The sequence below is a fragment of the Capsicum annuum genome, chromosome 5, assembly GCF_002878395.1.
Source record: "Capsicum annuum cultivar UCD-10X-F1 chromosome 5, UCD10Xv1.1, whole genome shotgun sequence".
In the NCBI taxonomy this organism is placed as follows: Eukaryota; Viridiplantae; Streptophyta; class Magnoliopsida; order Solanales; family Solanaceae; genus Capsicum; species Capsicum annuum.
In genome coordinates, this window is record NC_061115.1 from 45,572,834 (window position 1) to 45,591,336 (window position 18,503).

General features: G+C 33.4%; 1 protein-coding gene across 1 annotated transcript in view; it reads right to left on the reverse strand.

The window, feature by feature from the left end:
- The window catches only part of LOC107870693 (derlin-1), a 33,434-nt gene extending 18,794 nt beyond the window's left edge, over nucleotides 1-14,640 (reverse strand). The window contains exon 1 of the mRNA XM_016717298.2: nucleotides 14,039-14,640. Coding sequence (XP_016572784.1) covers nucleotides 14,039-14,055 — 17 coding nt within the window. The 5' untranslated portion in view covers nucleotides 14,056-14,640. The remainder of the gene's footprint in view (nucleotides 1-14,038) is intronic.
- Nucleotides 14,641-18,503: the final 3,863 nt, after the last annotated feature.

An 18,503-nucleotide genomic window follows, 5' to 3' on the forward strand; every position in this document is an offset into this window, starting at 1 on the left:
ACAAACTAGTGACAGATTGATTTGGAGAATGGATGTTCTAAAAACATTTTTAGAATCTTGTATTAAAGAAATATCATTGAATGAGAGATGTGGAAGTAGTTTGAAAGCTAAATCATGGGATAGAATTAAAGAAGTCTTGGTGACTACGCATAACTTTGTAGCTATACAAAAGAAGATGAAGAACCAATACGATTATATAAAAGAAAAATATCAAGCTTGGTTGCCACTAACTAAAAAGACGGGCAATATTTATAATCCAACAACCAATACCATTCACATGTCTAATAGTGAGTGGGAAAAATATATAAAGGTTAGTTCGTTATATAGTAATTTTTCTCCTTTTATTTTACTATAAAGAGAGCAATTTAAGGTGTATATAAAAATTATATTTGAATATAGGTTCATCCAAAAGCAAAGGTATTGAAGAGATCACTACTAGCATTTCCAGAACTTTGTACAACACTCTTTGAGTGTTCCACTGCAACAGGCATTCATGGTTGAAGTTCAAGTTGTACAACTCCGCGACCTAGTGCTCCTTCTGCATCTACTAATATAGATCTTAATGATTTACAAGATCTAGTTGATGAAAAAAATGAAGAAGCTTTTAACGATTTTCCATCTCAATCTTCAATTTCAATTGAAAAAAAAGAATTTGGGAAAGAAAAGAAAAAAAAACATCATCCCGATTGGAAATTGATGAAAAAATAAGTACCGCATTAGAATTATTAATTAATAAAAATAGTGCTCCTGAAGTTGAGGAATCTATGGAAAAGTTAGATGGACTTGGATTGGGAGATCCGTTGTACTCTGCAACTGTTAGTATACTCTGTGAAGATGATAGCTATCGAAAAGCATGGATGAAACTAACAGAGACTGATAAATTAGAGAATTGGATTAAAGTCATGGGGAAAAAAATGGGTATTCTTTAATTTTGTGAATTACTAGTATATTTATTAGACAGAGATTTCTAGAAATCTAGTTTTTATGTTTTCTAGTTAATTTTTATAATAATTTTTGAAACTTTGTAATGCTATATGTGATGCTTATGAAACATGTTTGTTGGTGAACTGCATTGTTTTTATGTTTTGCTATGTTTGAGGAGTATAAATTTTTATAATCACTTTATTATTATATGAAATTCCTGATCTTGCAAAATATGTAGCTAGTTGTACTTATTATTGTGCATTAATTTTTTTTTATTAGTAGAACAAATTCGACATAGATATTGATGATCAAATATTATTGTTGATGAGCTTATATTGGCAAAGAAAATGTTATAGACTCATATATGATCAAAGAAATAAAGATTTAACATCATCTTTATCTGGTCAAAAATATACATTAGAATTATTGTCTGGTTCTAATCTACAATGCATAGAATTGATGCGCATGTCACGTGATGCATATGTTCAGCTATGTCAACATTTTAAACAAAATGGATGGCTCACTGATAGCAAACATATATCTGTCGAAGAAAAGATAGCAATGTTTTTAACTATTATAGGACATAATGAGCGCTACGTCGTTATTAAGAGAAGATTTCAGCATTCTTCACAAACGGTGCACAAGTATTTTCATGAGGTTCTTGAGGCAATGATGAAATTTGCAAAAGAGATGATTGCACCTACAACATTTGATTCGAATATGAATATACCTGGTGCTCATAATAAGAGGTTTCAAAGAATTTTTAAGGTACTATTTTAAATTATTATTATAGAATTTTAGAAAAAAAATCATTATGTTGACACAAATGTATAAATTGACAGGGAGCAATAGGTGCACTAGACGGGACATTAGTACACACTGTTGTTCCTGCTAATCAACAAATTATTACAGAGGAAAAGGAAAAGGTAAATGCTATCAGAATGTTCTGGCAATATGTGACTTTAATATGGTCTTCACTTATGTTTATGCTGGATGGGAAGGGGTAGCACATGATGCACGAGTTCTAACAGAAATTGTATCTAATCCAGCTAATGGCTTTCCATTTCCTCCATCTAGTAAGTAATAAAGTTTAAATAATTAAAATAATTATTTAGCCTTTCAATTTGATAAATTAATTTTTTTTGTTTTAACGTCAGATAAATATTATCTATGTGATGCGGCATATTCAAATACTCGAGGATTTCTGGCACTGTATCGTAATGTTAGATATTGGTTAGGAGATTATCGTCGTAGGCATGCCACAACTAAGGAGGAAAAGTTTAATCATGCTCATGCACAACTTAGAAATGTTATCGAACGTTCGTATGGAGTACTGAAAGCAAGATTTCCTATATTGGACAAGATGTTGTTATTGCATGTTTTGCAGTTAATAATTTTATTAGAAAGGAACGCATCAATGATGAATTGTTTAATCAATTTGATATATCTCAAGCAATATTTGATGAAGAAGGACAAACAAGAAGAAACATTTGAGGAAACATTCGGACCTAGCTGGACAGTTGAAGATTCTCAGATAATGCACAATATACATGAAGAACTTGCATTCAAGTTAATGCATTGAAGTTGAACCATTTAAGAGTTTAGTAATTTAGTTATTTGATTCTTTCGTTAGTGGAATGTTAAAATTAGATTATTATTAATTAGTTATTCATTTAATATTTATGTATCTAAGTCAAAATTATATATGACTAATTATTTTAGTTTGTTGGATCAATTTAATTGATAGATTACTTTATGTTAAATTTAATTTTTTGTAATTACATCTTATCACAATAATTTTTAATTGATATATTTTTTTAATAATTTAAATAGTTCAATAATTATATTTCACATAATATATTTATCTTAATTATTTTAATTATCACTCAAATAATAATTTTGGATGTTTAAGTTGATACTTTATCAAATTTTTTTTTCATACAATATAATATTTTATTACTTTTTCAATTTGAATTGCATACTTATTACGAATAAATATATTACTTACATTCAAATGTTAAAAACCAAACAAACTTAATTGCTCAGTCTTTAGATCTAGAAACAACATCATAATCATTCAGATATCCATTCAGATTCAGACGTCTTAATGAAAAAAAAAAACAAATGCACACCCTTATGGTAAGTTCAGATATTCTCTCAATGATTAAGCAAGACACAACGGACAAGCAAGTTTAAGCATCCATGAGTGTGACAAAGGCAAGCTTCCGCGCAACAAAAGATGAAGTCAAACACCATACAACAAAATGCTAGTGCCTAAAAGAGTCATTGTGTTGAATGATTAATAGCTCCATGGGCAATGATGACGCTATAGAAGCCCTAAAAAGACCTTCATCAAAGCCTCACGCCCAAATTGTTGCGATGTTTATGATGGAAGAAGAGCCCAAGAACGAGTCCAAGAATTATGGAGAATAATGGGCCAAGTGCTACACCTATTTCATGATTCAAATCCAAGCCCAAAAGCAAGAAGATTAAGCCCATATGGGTTTTGATTAAATTTAAAAAAATTTCCTTATTTTCTTAAGGGAAAATTTTTTATATTATTTTTCCATGCTTTTAAGTTTCGTAGTTTAAATGTTTCCTAGAATTCAAATCCCATGCTAATTGAAATCGATTTTGTTATTTTCAATTAAACAACATTATTATTAATTAGAGTTTCTCTTCTTTGCACATTTGTGTGTGGCTACTTTAGATTTATCTTGCAACCTTATAAGAATGAATCTTTAGGAGGTAAGATTAATTCTTAATTTGATATCTTTTATTTCTCTTAAAGTTAAGTAAAGAAGGTGATTAGTCTTATACTAATTGTTGTCTTTAGTTTCTTCGAAATAGGGGTCTAGATAACTTTTGATCTAAGTTCTTGAATTGACTCTATTAGTATCACAATTAATCTTAATCTGCTAATTTTGAACACTAAGATCAATTTGGGTTCTTAGCACTTAATCTCGAAATTGGAGATTTTATCTCAAATTTCGCCTATCTTTAATTTCTTATCTTTAATCATAGTATTTTCGCTTCCACATTCTTTTCTTGTTTATTCAAGTAACCCAATTCCTATCAAGTGGTATCAAAGCGGGTCTATTAAGGTTCCATTCTTGATAATTCTTGGGAGTTTCATAGCCAAAAAACAATTCTTTCCATTTTTTCCCCCTTTTAGTAGATTGAAAAGATACATAGTAGCCCCAAAAACGAAAATATATAAAAAAGAGGATTGCTTGCAAATTAAGAAACTTCAAATTTATTGTGTTTCTTGTTTTTCCAAAATCAAGAAGAAAAACCAAGAAGAGGGGAAATCAGTGTTATCAATGGCGATCATCGTGTCGCCAATGGCGAATGGTAATGTGAGGCGAGGCAGTGTCGCCGTATCCCTTCATGGCGATGCGACCTACGAAAGGCGACGCCAAAGAAATAATGGTGAAATGGCGACGAGGCAAGGCGAGGCGCTAAAGGCAACGCCTTTTTATTTTTTAAAAAAAATAGGATTTTAAGGATAAAAAGTAATTTTAGGGCTTTTATTCACATTTTGCTTTGACTTCTACCACTGAGAGGCAACTGCGACTCGACCGCGACTAGTAAGTCGTTTCTCTGTTTTATTATCGTTTTCTACTTTCTTCATATTTTCTCCAATGGTCAGTGTTACTCAAAGTCAATTGTTACTTATAGTCTACTAATTTCCTCTTGATTTTTTTCTTCTTCTACTTCTTCCTCTGATTTTCTCCTTAGTTTTTCTTCTTCCACCTCTTTCACTATTTTTTTCACACAGAGTAAAAGATAGCATTTACTTATCTATTTTTAGTTTTTGGCTTGAAATTTTTTCTAATATATTATTGTTATTGAGATTTTGATTATTTATATATTATATATACAATTAAATATTTAAAAGTTTTTTGAAGTAATATTGTCATTGCACTTCCAAAAGGCGACCGCATTGCTGCTCACCTCGCCGCATGGCGAGGCAGAGCCTTGTCGCCTCTTATCGCCTTTCGCTATCCAAAACACTAGGGGGAATTTAGGAAAAAAATTTTGGTATAAATTGGTCTTTTTCTTGTCTCACCAAACTCAATCCGTCTAAGAGTTAGTCAATTTCTCTCTCTACATCTTACTTCTATAGGGTACAATACACCCTTTGTAGTAGGGCCCTTCCCCGGACCCTGCATATAACGGGAGCTTTAGTACACTGGGTTTCCCTTTTTTATCTTACTTCTAAAGGGATTGCTACTAGTAGGGTTAATATATGAATCCTAAAGGAATCAGCCAAAGGTTGTAAGTTCAGTGGAAAAAGGCAAGAGAGGTGAGATCAATAGAAAAAAAAGCCAAATTGAGAGTATTTTTTTCTTTTAACTTTTGAAGATATCTCAAACCGAAAAGGATACTGATGCTGGGACTCAAAAAAACAATATAGCAGAGCCACTTAGAAGGATTTCTGCTCGACTCAATGCGTTAGAGGTCGCTACAAATCCTCCTAACTCGGTGAACATGGTCGATATAAGGAGAATGCATCAAAACCCGATGCCTCAGGTTATGAGACACGCGGTTCGAGATCCTCAATTCCAACAACATGAGAATCTATTTAGCGACTATAAGGATGAATTGGAGGAAGCTTACCAAAGGAGAAACGAAAGGAGAGCACCACGAGCTAGGGTTGAGGATGACAATACTAAGATGAAGATGCCTACTTACTTTCAAGGGAACGAGAGATCCAGACTTATATCATCTTGATTGGGAGAGAAAAGTGGAGGCCATCTTTGACTATCATAACTACTCCGAAGGTAAGAAAGGTTAAACTTGTTGTGGTTGAGTTTTCAGACTATGCTGTTAGTTGGTGGAAGAAATTTAGCAGAGACGGACTAGAAAACGGAGAGTTGTCTATTGCAACATGGGATGAGATGAGGAGGGTTATGAGGAAGCGCTTTGTGCCATCACACTTCCAAAGAGATTTGCAAAAACGACTTCAAATCTAAGGCAAGGCTATATGTATGTCTATGGATGATTATTTTAAGGCTATGAATATGGCTATAATTAAAGAAAATTGTAATGAGGACGAGGCGGCAACTATGGCTAGGTTTCTTACAGGGTTAGATGGAGAAATTGTCGATGTAGTAGAATTGCAACAATATGTGGATTTAAACCAGCTAGCTAAGTTAGCTGTAAAGGCAGAAAACAAAATAAAATGAAGCAACAAACTATCTCATCGAAAAATCGATCTACTACAACTCAATGGATAACCTATGAGGATAAAACTGTCTAAATCACAAGATAATAAGGGCAAAGGTAAAGTAGAGGCCAAATATGGAGGTAAAGCTTTTTAACTCAAACTTTTACTTCTTCTAGTGCTATACAATGTCACAAGTGTCAAGGGAGGGGGGATAAGCTGTTTGAATGTCCAAATAGAAAGTTATCATCCTTAAAGATAACGAGGAATATAAGAGTCAAAACAGTGAGGAGGAGAAGAAGAAGGTGTTAGGAGTGAGGACGAAATAGATGTGGTTGCTCATAATGAGGGAAAATTTTTGAAAGTAGTTGGGCATCTTATGAACATTAATATGGAAGAGCTTGATGAGGCACAAAAAGAAAATATTTTTCATACACGTGTGGGATAATTTACTCTATGATTACTGACAATGGTAGTTGTGCTAATGAAACGTAAGGGTCATTACAAGATTTAGTGGTTGAATGAATTGGAGAGCTCAAGGGAAGAAGTATATCCTTGCACCCTTTAACTCCTTCCCAAGTGTATGAAGACCAACAAAGATTGAAAGAAATAATGGGAAAACATGGGGAGGGATAAAAAAAGAGTGATATAGAAGAAAGAATTGGCGAGATGAAGGAGAAAAAGGTAGAGGGTGACAAAATAGTGTCACAAACGCCAAAAAGTGTACAATATCCTACTTACTTATAAAGAAGTTATGATCAACACTAATGATTTAACTCCTTCTTTGCCTAGTGTTATTTCAAAACTTCTGCATGATTTTGGTGATGTCTTTCCTGAGGATGTCCCCTAAAGGTTTACCTCCTTTGAGAGGAATAGAACATCAAATTGACTTTGTGCTTGGATGTCAACTTCAAAATAGGCCCGTTTGTAGAAGCAATCCCGATGAAAGAAGGGAACTACAAAGACAAGTAAAAAAGTTGCTTGAAAGGGATTTGTCAGAGAGAGTATAAGCGCATGCTTTGTTCTTGTGCTCTTAGTACCAAAGAGGGATGGCACTTGGAGGATGTATGTGGATTGTCGCGCCATCAATAAAATAATGGTAATGTGTTGTCATCCTATCCCTCATCTAGATGATATGCTTGACCAATTGCATGGCTCTAAGATATTTTCTAAAATTGATTTTAAAAGTGGATACTACCAAATTCGAATGAGTTCGGGAGATGAGTGGAAAGCAGCTTTCAAAACTAAGTATGGTTTGTATGAGTGGTTAGTGATGTCATTTGGCTTAAATGCACCTAGTACTTTCATGAGGCTAATTAACCATATCTTAAAAGATATTCATGGCAAATTTGTTGATGATATTTTGATCTTTTCTACCTCTCTTGAAGAACATATGGAGCACTTGAGGTTAGTTTTTGATGTGCTAAGAGAACAACAATCGTATGCTTATCTCTCAACGTGCATGTTTTGTGTTGGTAAAGTCATCTTTCTTGGTTTCGTTGTTAGTTCGAGTAGTGTTGAAGTTGATGAAGATAAAATTAAAGCAATAAAAGAATGGCCCACACCTAAGAGCATGACGGAAGTTAGGAGTTTTCATGGACTTGCAAGCTTCTGTAGGAGTTTTGTGAGGGACTTTAGTACAATTGCTTCACCCTTAACTGAAGTTATTAAAAGGGATAGGAATTTGAATTTGGGACAAGAACAAAAGCATGCATTTAATGTCTTGAATGATAAGTTGTGTTCTGCTCATTTATTACAAATACCTGATTTTTCCAGATCTTTTGAAATTAAATGTGATACTAGTGGAAAGGAATAGGGGTTGTTCTAACGCAAGATTCGAAGCCTATTGCATATTTTAGTGAGAAATTGAGTAGGGCTACATTGAATTATTCTACTTATGATCGTGAGTTGTAAGGCTTGGTAAGGGTTTTGGCTACTTGGCAACATTACTTATGGCCACGTTAGTTTGTGATTAAGACTGACCACGAGTCATTAAGATACTTGAAAAGCCACGCTAAGTTGAGTAAATGACATGCCAAGTGGGTGGAGTTCATTGAGACGTTTCTTTATGTGATTTCATACAAACAAGGTAAGGACAACGTAGTGGCTGGTGCATTATGTGCATTATCCCGAAGGTACATTCTTGTTTCGACTCCTTTTTTTTTTTACAATTATTCTTGTTTCTACTCTTGCTTCCAAGCTAATGGGCTTTGATCACATTAAAAGTTTGTATGTTGATGATTCAGACTTTAGAGTTGCTTATGTTGTTTGTTTGAAGGAACCCTTTGAGAAGTTCAATAGTTTCTTTTCAAAGAACATAAATTATGAGTGCCAATATGTTCATTGAATGAAGCTTTTGTAAGAGAGGCACATTGTAGGGCCATATGGGACACTTTGGAGTGCCAAAGACCTTAGAGATACTTGCTGAAAATTTCTTTTGGACTGGTATACGGAAGGATGTAGAAAAATTTTGTGCACGATGTTTAGAATGTAAACATGCTAAGTCTAGGGTCTAACCACATGGCTTGTATTACACCTTTACATGTCCCAATTTCACCCTGGATAGATATCTCTAAGGATTTTGTACTAGGTTTACCAAAAAACAAAGATGGTAAGGACAATATTTTTGTTGCGGTAGATAGATTCTCTAAGATGGCTCATTTCATTCCATGCTTGAAAACTAATGATGTTTCTCATGTGGCTAATCTGTTTGTTAAAGAAGTTGTGAAATTACATGACATATCTAGAACTATTGTTAGTGATAGGGATGTTAAGTTCTTGAGCCACTTTTGGCGTGTTCTTTGGGGAAGGTTAGGAACCAAATTATTGTTTTCTATGTTTTGTCACCCACAAACTGATGAGCAAACTGAGGTGGTGAATAGAACACTAGGTAACATGTTAAGGGTTGTTTTTAAAGGTAAATTAATTTCTTGGGAGAATCACTTGCCGGTGGAACTTGCTTATAATAGAACTATTCCTTTTTTTGTCGAGTCATCTCCTTTAGAAGTTGTTTATGGTTTCAATCTCCTTGCTCCCCTTGATTTAGTTTCATTGCCTACTCGTGGAATTGCTAGTCTTGATGGAAGGAGAAATCTGACATGATCTGAAAGAACTAGACCGGCCATTGAAAGGAGGAATGAGCAAGTTGCTTTAAGAAGAAACAAAGGGCCAAAAAAAGTCATATTTGAGCCTGGGGACATAGTCTGGATTCACATGCGCAAAGAAACATTTCCTTCCAAAAAAAATCTACATTGCATCTTAAAGGCGGTGGACCCTTTAAAGTTCTCGAGTAAATTGGAGACCATGCTTATAAATTAGATCCTGTCCTTGTTTGATGGAGGATCAAATTCGAGGACGAATTCTTTTCAAGAAAAGGGGATGATAGCTCCATGGCAATGATGATGCTATAGAAGCCCTAAAAAGGCCTTCATCAAGCCCCAAGCCTAGATTGTTGGGCTTCAATGTGAATCAAGCAGATGCTTATGATGGAAGAAGAGCCAAAGAAAAAGTCAAAGAATTATGGAGAAAAATGGGCTAAGTCATACACATATTTCATTATTCAAGTCCAAGCCAAAAAGCAAGAAGATTGGGTCTGTATGGGTTTTGATTAAATTTAGAAACTTCTCCTTATTTCCTTAGGGGAGAATTTTTTATATTATTTTTACATGCTTTTAAGTTTCCTAGTTTAACTTTCCAAATTTTAAAGTTCCCTAGAATTCGAATCTCATGCTAATTGGGATCGATCCCTATATTCATGGTCATTAATTTTCCAACTCCAATTCTGAAAATACGCTGCGTTTGGCCATGAATTTTCCAACTCCAATCCTGAAAAAACCATTTGAAAAAGTGAAAACAAATTTTACTTGTTTTCACTTTTTTTACTCATACTTCTCTCACAAAATTTCAAAAACAACTTTAAATTATATCCATGGTCAAACACAACTCCAACTCCAATTCATCTTCAACTCCAACTAGAACTCCGGAAAAAAGTAATTTTTATGGCCAAACAGGGCCTTAATTGAGAGTTTCTATTCTTTACACCTTTGTGTGTGGCTACTTGATATTTATTTTACAATATTATAAGCACGATTCTTTAGGAGGTAAAATTAATTCTTAATTGGCAAAATGCTCTTCTGGACCCTTGTACTATGTCCGTTTTGTAAGTTGGACACTTCTACTTACATGTTTGTCATCTGGACCCCTGAACCCACTAAAAAGCAACATTTTACATCCTTTGACTGTTGACTTTGCCTATGTGGCATTGAAATGGCTGACTAGGACTAAGAGAGTGTAGTCACTCGCCTGGAGTGCGAGTGGGGGTCAATTTTTGGCCAATTTTATATTAAAATAATTTTAAAAAAAATTAAAAAAGGACCTGCCTTTTTTTCCTCCATCTTTTTAATTTAAAAATATTTTTAAAAATAATAAATTAAAAAAAAATAAAAAAACCATACCCCAACCCCCAACCCCCATTCAGCCACCCCCACCCCACCCCAGCCACCGTTCAGCCACCCATACCCCACCCCAACCCCCATTCAGCGACCCACACCCCACCTCAGCCCCCATTCAACCACCCCCACCCCACCGTCCCTCCACACCGGCCATTATCATTAACGCCGACAAGCACCACTGCACTGCCCCCCCTCCTTCCACAACAAAACCTCACCGGAAAATTCTTTTTCTTCTCCACAAAAATCATCACACACTACACCACTGACCATTGAATTTCTTTTTCTTCAACCAATTCACAAAAATTTCTTAAGTTCTTTTTCTTCAACCAATTCATAAAAATTTCAAGAATTCTCAATATTGAATTTTAACCAATTCACAAAAATATTCACACTAAATTTCAAGAATTTCCAACATTCTTGAATTACCCAAATCACAAGAAATCCTAAGAAGAATAAAAATTGAATCTTTACTTTGAATTTCAAGAATTTTCAACTTTCTTGAATTACCCAAATCACAAAAAATCAACAAAAATTGAGTTTTTACATTGAATTTAAAACTTTCTTGAATTACCCAAATCATAAAGAGTCTAAAGAAAGCATAAAAATTGAGACTTTACGTTGAATTTCAAGTTTCTTGAATCACCCAAATCACAAAAATTTCCAAAAATCTCTTCTTTCCATACTTCTTAAATTTTTCGCCCCTCACTTTTTAATTTTTCCGTAAAGCAAGAAGAATAAGAATATGAAGATGATAAAGGAAAAGAAGAATGAGAAGAGGAGGAAGAAGAATAAGAAAAAGAAGAAGAAGAAGAAGAAACAGAGAAAGAAAGAACGGGAAAGGGGAAGAGAGAGAAAGAAATGGAAAAGAAAGAAAAAGGCGAAGAGAGAGAAAGGGGGAGTTGGTTTGTTTGTTTATTTATTTATTTATTTATTTTAATATTTAACATTTTTTATATATAAAGATGACGTGGTAGCTATCGTGGAAGATGTGGGAAGTGATGTGGCAGCTGATGTGGGGAGAGTGTGTTACACTCACCAAAAAAGGGGTTTAAAATATTGCTTTTTAGTGGGTTTAGGGGTCCAGATGACAAACATATAAGTAGAAGTGTCCAACTTACAAAACCGACATAGTACAAGGGTCCAGAAGAGCACTTTGCCTTCTTAATTTGATATCTTTGATTTATATTAAAGTTAATTAAAGAAGGTGATTAGTCCTATACTAATTGTTGTCTTTAGCTTCTTTGAAATAAGGGTCTAGATATCTTTTGATCTAAGTTCTTGAATTGACTCTATTAGTATCATAATTAGTCCTAATCCGATTCTTATCAATGATGTGGATAGTAATGAAAGGGAATTCCAAGATCAAATGGAATATGCGGCACAATTCACACGGGCTCAGACTAAGTCATCAAGGCAAAACTCCAGAGAGCTCAAAAGATTACACAGTGTCACAAAGATGCCATGAAGCCAGAGAAATGCAAGTACGAGATAGCCATGGTGAAACCATGATTAATTGGTACTGAGAAATCCTTAGTTAATTTTGTTCAAAAGTCTCCTATGTTAGGAACTTAAAGCTAAGGCAGAAATCTATTAAGAGGTCTCGACTTTTCACGAAATTAGCAATTGTTGATTTTCTAATGCCTTGGAGATACGAAAGAAGTTGATGGATATAGAGACTTGGAGAAGTAGTAGGAATGTGACCAGTATGTGGGATAAGACCGTCGGTTGCATCAAGGAGACGGCTAGAGAGGTATTGGGTGTCTCGAGAGGCTGATTTAGAAAGCACTCAGGAACTGGTGGTGGAATTGAAAAGTAAAAAGGAGGGTGGAGGCAAAGAAGAGGGTTTATACGGAGTTAGTGGAGAGTAAGGATAGGAGAAGAAGTGGATGAATAGGAAAAAGTACAAGTTGGCTGGGAAGGAGGCCAAGTTAGCAGTTATGGCAGCAAAACAGTAGCCTTTGAAAGCTTATACGCAAAACTAGAGAAGAAAAGCGGTGATAAGAAGCTATATAGGCTAGCCAAGGCTAGAGAAGGAGGACTCGAGACCTTGACCAAGAAATGTGCATCAAGGACGAAGATGGCAAAGATTTGGTGGAGGAGATACTCGTAAGGAGACAACAATCACACTTTCATAAACTCTTGAACGGCAAGGGGGCAAAGGCTTTGTGCTAGGGATTTGGAGCACTCAAAGAGGCATCACAATTATGGTTATTGTAGGCATATAAAGGCCGAGGAGGTTAAAGGTGTTATTCGTAGGATCATAGGAGTAAAGCAAATAAGCCCAATGAGATTGTGTTGGATTTTTGGAAGAGCTTCGGCCGGGCAGGTATGGACTGGCTGACTGAGTTGTTTAATGTCGTTTTCAAGACAGCGAGGATGCCGAATATTGGAGATTGAGTACAATGTTCTATTGTACAAGAACAAGGGTGCCGTTCATAATTATAACTATATGGGTATCAAATTGCTAGATATCCAAATATTGATAGTTAAATTCAAACATGGAGGGTTTGAACCATTCTATATTGCTTGATTCAAGCATGTTGAATAGAAGATTCAAATTTGATAAGCTTGAGTGGTGTTAACGTTCGAGTCTCCAAATGGCATAGTGTACTAACAATATGCCTATAAATTGATGCACCCTTTCCGATTTTTAAGGCATAGAAGGAGAAAAAGAGAATAATAAGTGAGAGGTAGATAGAGTAATATCCTTACACTAAGTTGTGAAGTCGATTGAACAAATTGTGAGACAACATTAAGGAATGAAATATTTTGACATTTTTTGAGTAATTAGAGTGTTATCTGAAATTTGTATACTCGCTGGATTTATTATTTGACCAGAATTCCTCATCATCCATGGCATATTTGGTCGAACACATAATTCCTGGTTTCACATTTATTATTTTTGCATGTTGTTGTCCTGCTCACATCAAATGTAATCCTCTCCACAACGTAACAAAATCCTGGTTTCACCTGAATGCTAATATCATTTATCGGCATCAATGGTACGTGTGTTCCTCTTATGCATTTTTGTTATGCCATGACCTCTATAAGACATACTTATCGCTTCTTCTCTCAAATGCAACGGTTTCTGGTTCTTAATTCGGGTATTATTAACCAAAGATCAAGCAACTGTCGACCCAAAATGTAATTCCATCTTTAAACGAAAATATAAATTGAGAATTTTATAATTTCAGGCAACTAACCTAAAATCTACAAATAGTTCAAACATCCCACAACCATAAATTGCATAATATATCCTAGAAAATAAGGGAAAATCATCAATCCCATCACCCAACCCACTGAAAAGCCCTAAAAGGTTCAGAATTGAGTATTTCATAAAGAAAATAATAGAAATAGCATCAGAATAATTACACAGACACATAGAGGGAATTGAGGGGAAACCCTAAAGTCGCTTTAATGATTCAACATATGGAGTAAGAAAACTTCAGAGCATTTAAGAATGAAAAAGAACTAACTGTGAAGAGGCACTTACTCTGCAGGAGATGACATTGCGAATTCAGAATGGGAAGTACACGCTTATGAGATCTAAAAAAAAAAAAGCAATTGAGAAGTTGGATTTGTTGAGGAAAAGATTGCCAACTTATGAGGTTGAGGACAAGAAGGAAATTGCTAATAAAGGGGTCTGACGATTTCTACCAATGGATTTTATTTTTTTTTTCAAATTCCAGAATGTATTCGAGTGGGCCACAGATCTCATTACAATATCTCTTTTCTTTTTTATTTTCTATTATAGTGGAAGTACGAGTGAAGAGGTGGTATAGACATGATCGCTTAGTTGTCATTCAAGGCAGTTTTGGCTTTTCATCATGTCGGCAACGCATCTTTAAACCCAAGTTTAATAGTCAGCAAATCAATTATGTCATGACCTATGGCTTTTCATAAGCAAATTCTTGGGTTCGCATTAGATTTGGGGTTCACACAACTCATGTATTATGCATTATAGAAACGATTGGTGTTAATTTATGCATGCATTGATGAAAACTAGAGTTTTCCGGTTTGTGTGGTGTTTGGTGGAGCTAAAAAGATGGCATTTTATTTTTGAGGTTCTTGTTCTAATGGGGAATTTGTCTGGTCAACCAGACCAAGGTGGATGCCATATTTATATAACTAGAGGTCGTGCCGGTGTCAGCACGGACTTTTAGTACTAATATTTGATATTGATAAAATACAAACATAAATATACATTAATTTAAAATGATAACTTTTTAAATAATAACTATTTGACGGTACTTGCTAAGAATTGAAGTTTTATAAGATAGTTTTTTTCCACATGATAAGAAAGTGTGATGTGTCGTGTAGTCAAGTTATTTTAATTGTTTGACAATAAGATTGAGACCTGTTACAAAATATAGAAAACATGTAGAACTAATATTCATAGGATTATTTCATACAAAAATTGGAACAAAAGATACTTCAATTAACAATAAAGTCTTGGATTATCTTTTCAAAGATGATTATGGTTGAAGCAGCTCCAACAAATATGTCATAAACGCATATTTTTCTTGTTTTAATTAAATACTATTAATTTTCTAATACATAAATAACTTATAGTAATTAATTAGGGGTGATATAGTGAAATCACGATGCAGCTCTTGAAGTAGCCATGTCGAAATCAATATTTTAATTAAATATTATGAATTTTTTAATACATAAATGACTAATAAAAAAATATTATTAATTATAATATATAAATAACTTATAATAATTAATTAGGGGCAATATAGTAAATCATGGAGCAATTAGAGGTAATATAGTAAAATGACTTATAATAATTAATTAAGGGTAATATAATAAAAAATATTATTAATTCTAATATATAAATGACTTATAATAATTAATTAGGGGTAATATAGTAATTCACGGAGCAATTAAGGGTAATATAGTAATTGATGAAGCGTTGGTCGAAACCATAGGCAGACATGTCATCTATTTTTTAATTAAATATTATTAATTTTTTAATACATAAATGACTTATAATAATTAATTAGGGATGATATAGTAAAATCACGGTTAAAGCAGCTGAAACAAACGTTATAAATATCTATTTTTTAATTAAATATTATTAATTCTAATATATAAATGACTTATAATAATTAATTAGGGGTAATATAGTAAAAAAAAATAGTATTAATTCTAATATATAAATGACTTAAAATAATTAATTAGGGGTAATATAGTAAATCATGGAGCAATCAGAGATAATATAGTAAATGACAAAGCAGTTGATTTTTTAATTAAATATTATTAATTTTTAATACATAAATCACTTATAATAATTAATTAAGAATGATATAGTAAAATCACGGTTAAAGCAGGTGAAACAAACATCATAAATATCTATTTTTTAATTAAATATTATTAATTTTAATATATAAATGACTTCTAATAATTAATTAATTTTAATATATAAATGACTTATATTAGTTAATTAGGGGTGATATAATAAATCACTGAATAATTAGGATTAATATAGGCAGACATGTCATCTATTTTTTAATTAAATATTATTGATTTTTTAATACATAAATGACTTATAATAATTAATTAGGGATGATTTAGTAAAATCACGGTTAAAGCAACTGGAACAAACGTCATAAATATCTATTTTTTAATTAAATATTATTAATTCTAATATATAAATGACTTATAATAATTAATTAGAGGTAATATAGTAAATTACAGAGTAATTAAGAATAAAATGGTAAATTTAATTAAATATTATTAATTCTAATATATAAATGACTTATAATAATTAATTAAGTGTAGTATAATAAAAAATATTATTAATTCTAATATATAAATGACTTATAAAAATTAATTAGAATAATATAGTAAATTACGAAGTAATTAAGAATAAAATGGTAAATAATAAAGAGCTAGTCGAAACCAGCTCTTCTATCATATAGAAATTTTGTTTTTGAAAGATATTTTAGAAGGATAATACTTTTTTGTGCTATGTTGCATATGGATTGGATAGGTAATAGCAACCGCCATCAATTTTAACTTTATCTTTTCATTTATCTCTTTTTGTAATTACTATGTCATCGTGGGATGATGATCGGAGATACGAAGTTGCATACCAGCGATGTTTGGTGCAAATACAAACAAAACATAGCTATTTTGTAACGACCAACCTTTTGATGAAATATGTGTCATTTGTGATTTTATGTGATTTGACTATTTTATCCCTTTTCATAGTTGCATTGTGGTATTTCTAGGGTATGGAGGTGATTGACATGGTTCCTGATGCATTTTGGTATCATTTGTGTGATATTGTGGTTTTGGTACCTTCGAGAGCTTATTATAAACCTGTATGGTTATATTTTGATTCGTGCGATTGATGGTTGAACGAACTGCATCAGCAGCTTCGAAATATCAATTTTAGGCTAGGTAGAGCTTTGGTTCGGGTTCCAATGCACCCGAGCTCATTTCGACCTGTTAGTTGGAAAATTAAAAAAAATTAGAAATATAGATGTGGGACCTAGATTTTATTTAAACGACCTCGGATGGAAAATCCAACTTCGCCAAAGCGTCCGAAATGTCGATTTTAGGTTGGTAACATGTTTGGTTAGGTTTATGGTTTTTAAATCTCATTTCGACCCACGGATTAGAAAATTATAATTTCGGATTTCGGGGGTCAACTTTATGAAAACAATATTTTTTTGAAAATCTGATATAACCACTGAGTTCAAAGCATCAAATTTAGTATGGTTGCATAGTTCATTGTCTGCAGAAACTAATCGAGCTCCGTTTGATCTCCCAGAAGCGGAAGCTGAATCAATTGCAGGCTATAATGTAGAATATGCGCGGGATGCGATCCTTAATAGTTCACTGTTGGCGGAAGCCAATGTCCCGGGGTCTCGGGGACAAAGGGGGTGAAAAATTCCCCATCTCATTGGGATATCAAACTCCAAATAAATTTCAGGCGTCTGAGTTGGACTTGAAAAGAAAAAAAAATCCAATTTATTTTTAAAGAAAAAACTAGTGCAGCTGATGCAATGTATAAAAACAACTTTTTTTGGCTCATTTTGCCCAGTCTTTCACCTTTCCTCTTGAGAGTTAAATTCCTAAAATAGTGTGAGGACTTAAAAGTGAAGCTTGTGGAAGCTTGACAATCTAGATTATCATCTATTTCTTGATTCTACTACAGATTTAAAGTGAGATTTCATGCCTTCTTACTCTAGTTCCTTGATTAATTTTTCAAAATCCCCAAAATCTTAGGGCTTGATTTTAAACCCTAATTTTACTTGAATTATAATTACTAGTTTTTCATCAATTTAACCTTCAAAACAACTTCGATTCTTGATTTTAACACGGATTTCAAAGATTTTACACGGTAAAGCTCAAAAATAATTTTTCTTTAATTTGAACATCATTTTTGACTCACTTTGACTTGGATTTTCATATGTATATTCCTAAAAATATGGAAAACACATTTTTGAAGTAAAGTTACGATTTTGCCTTTCTTTTTTGAATATCTATTTTGGGGGTCCGTTTTGAACCCGAACCAAAAATAGTTAATACGGGTATCGTTGGCTTTGTTTTTTACACGAACCTAATTGGGGATTTATCGTAATGGGCATCCCAAGTCCAATCAGGACTAGGGACCACCCCGATACCCAACTCAACCATCCAAATGCACACTCTGAGTCGGATAAATTCCAACTATATAATACGATGACGTATTTGTACCAATCCAGACTCTGGGATAAGTTCATAACCGTGACCAACCCAAGCAAGTCCAACCATCCAACACCCAACCATTAACCATACAAAACAGTAACCAAGTATGAATCCATAACATAAAAGGATAGAACAATCATAAATACAATCAAGCGGTATCAACCCCAATATCAATGCTAATACTAAGGCTGACACTAATACCGACACCAACCATTCCAACCCATAGTAGCTCTACAATGTCTCAAACCAAAAGT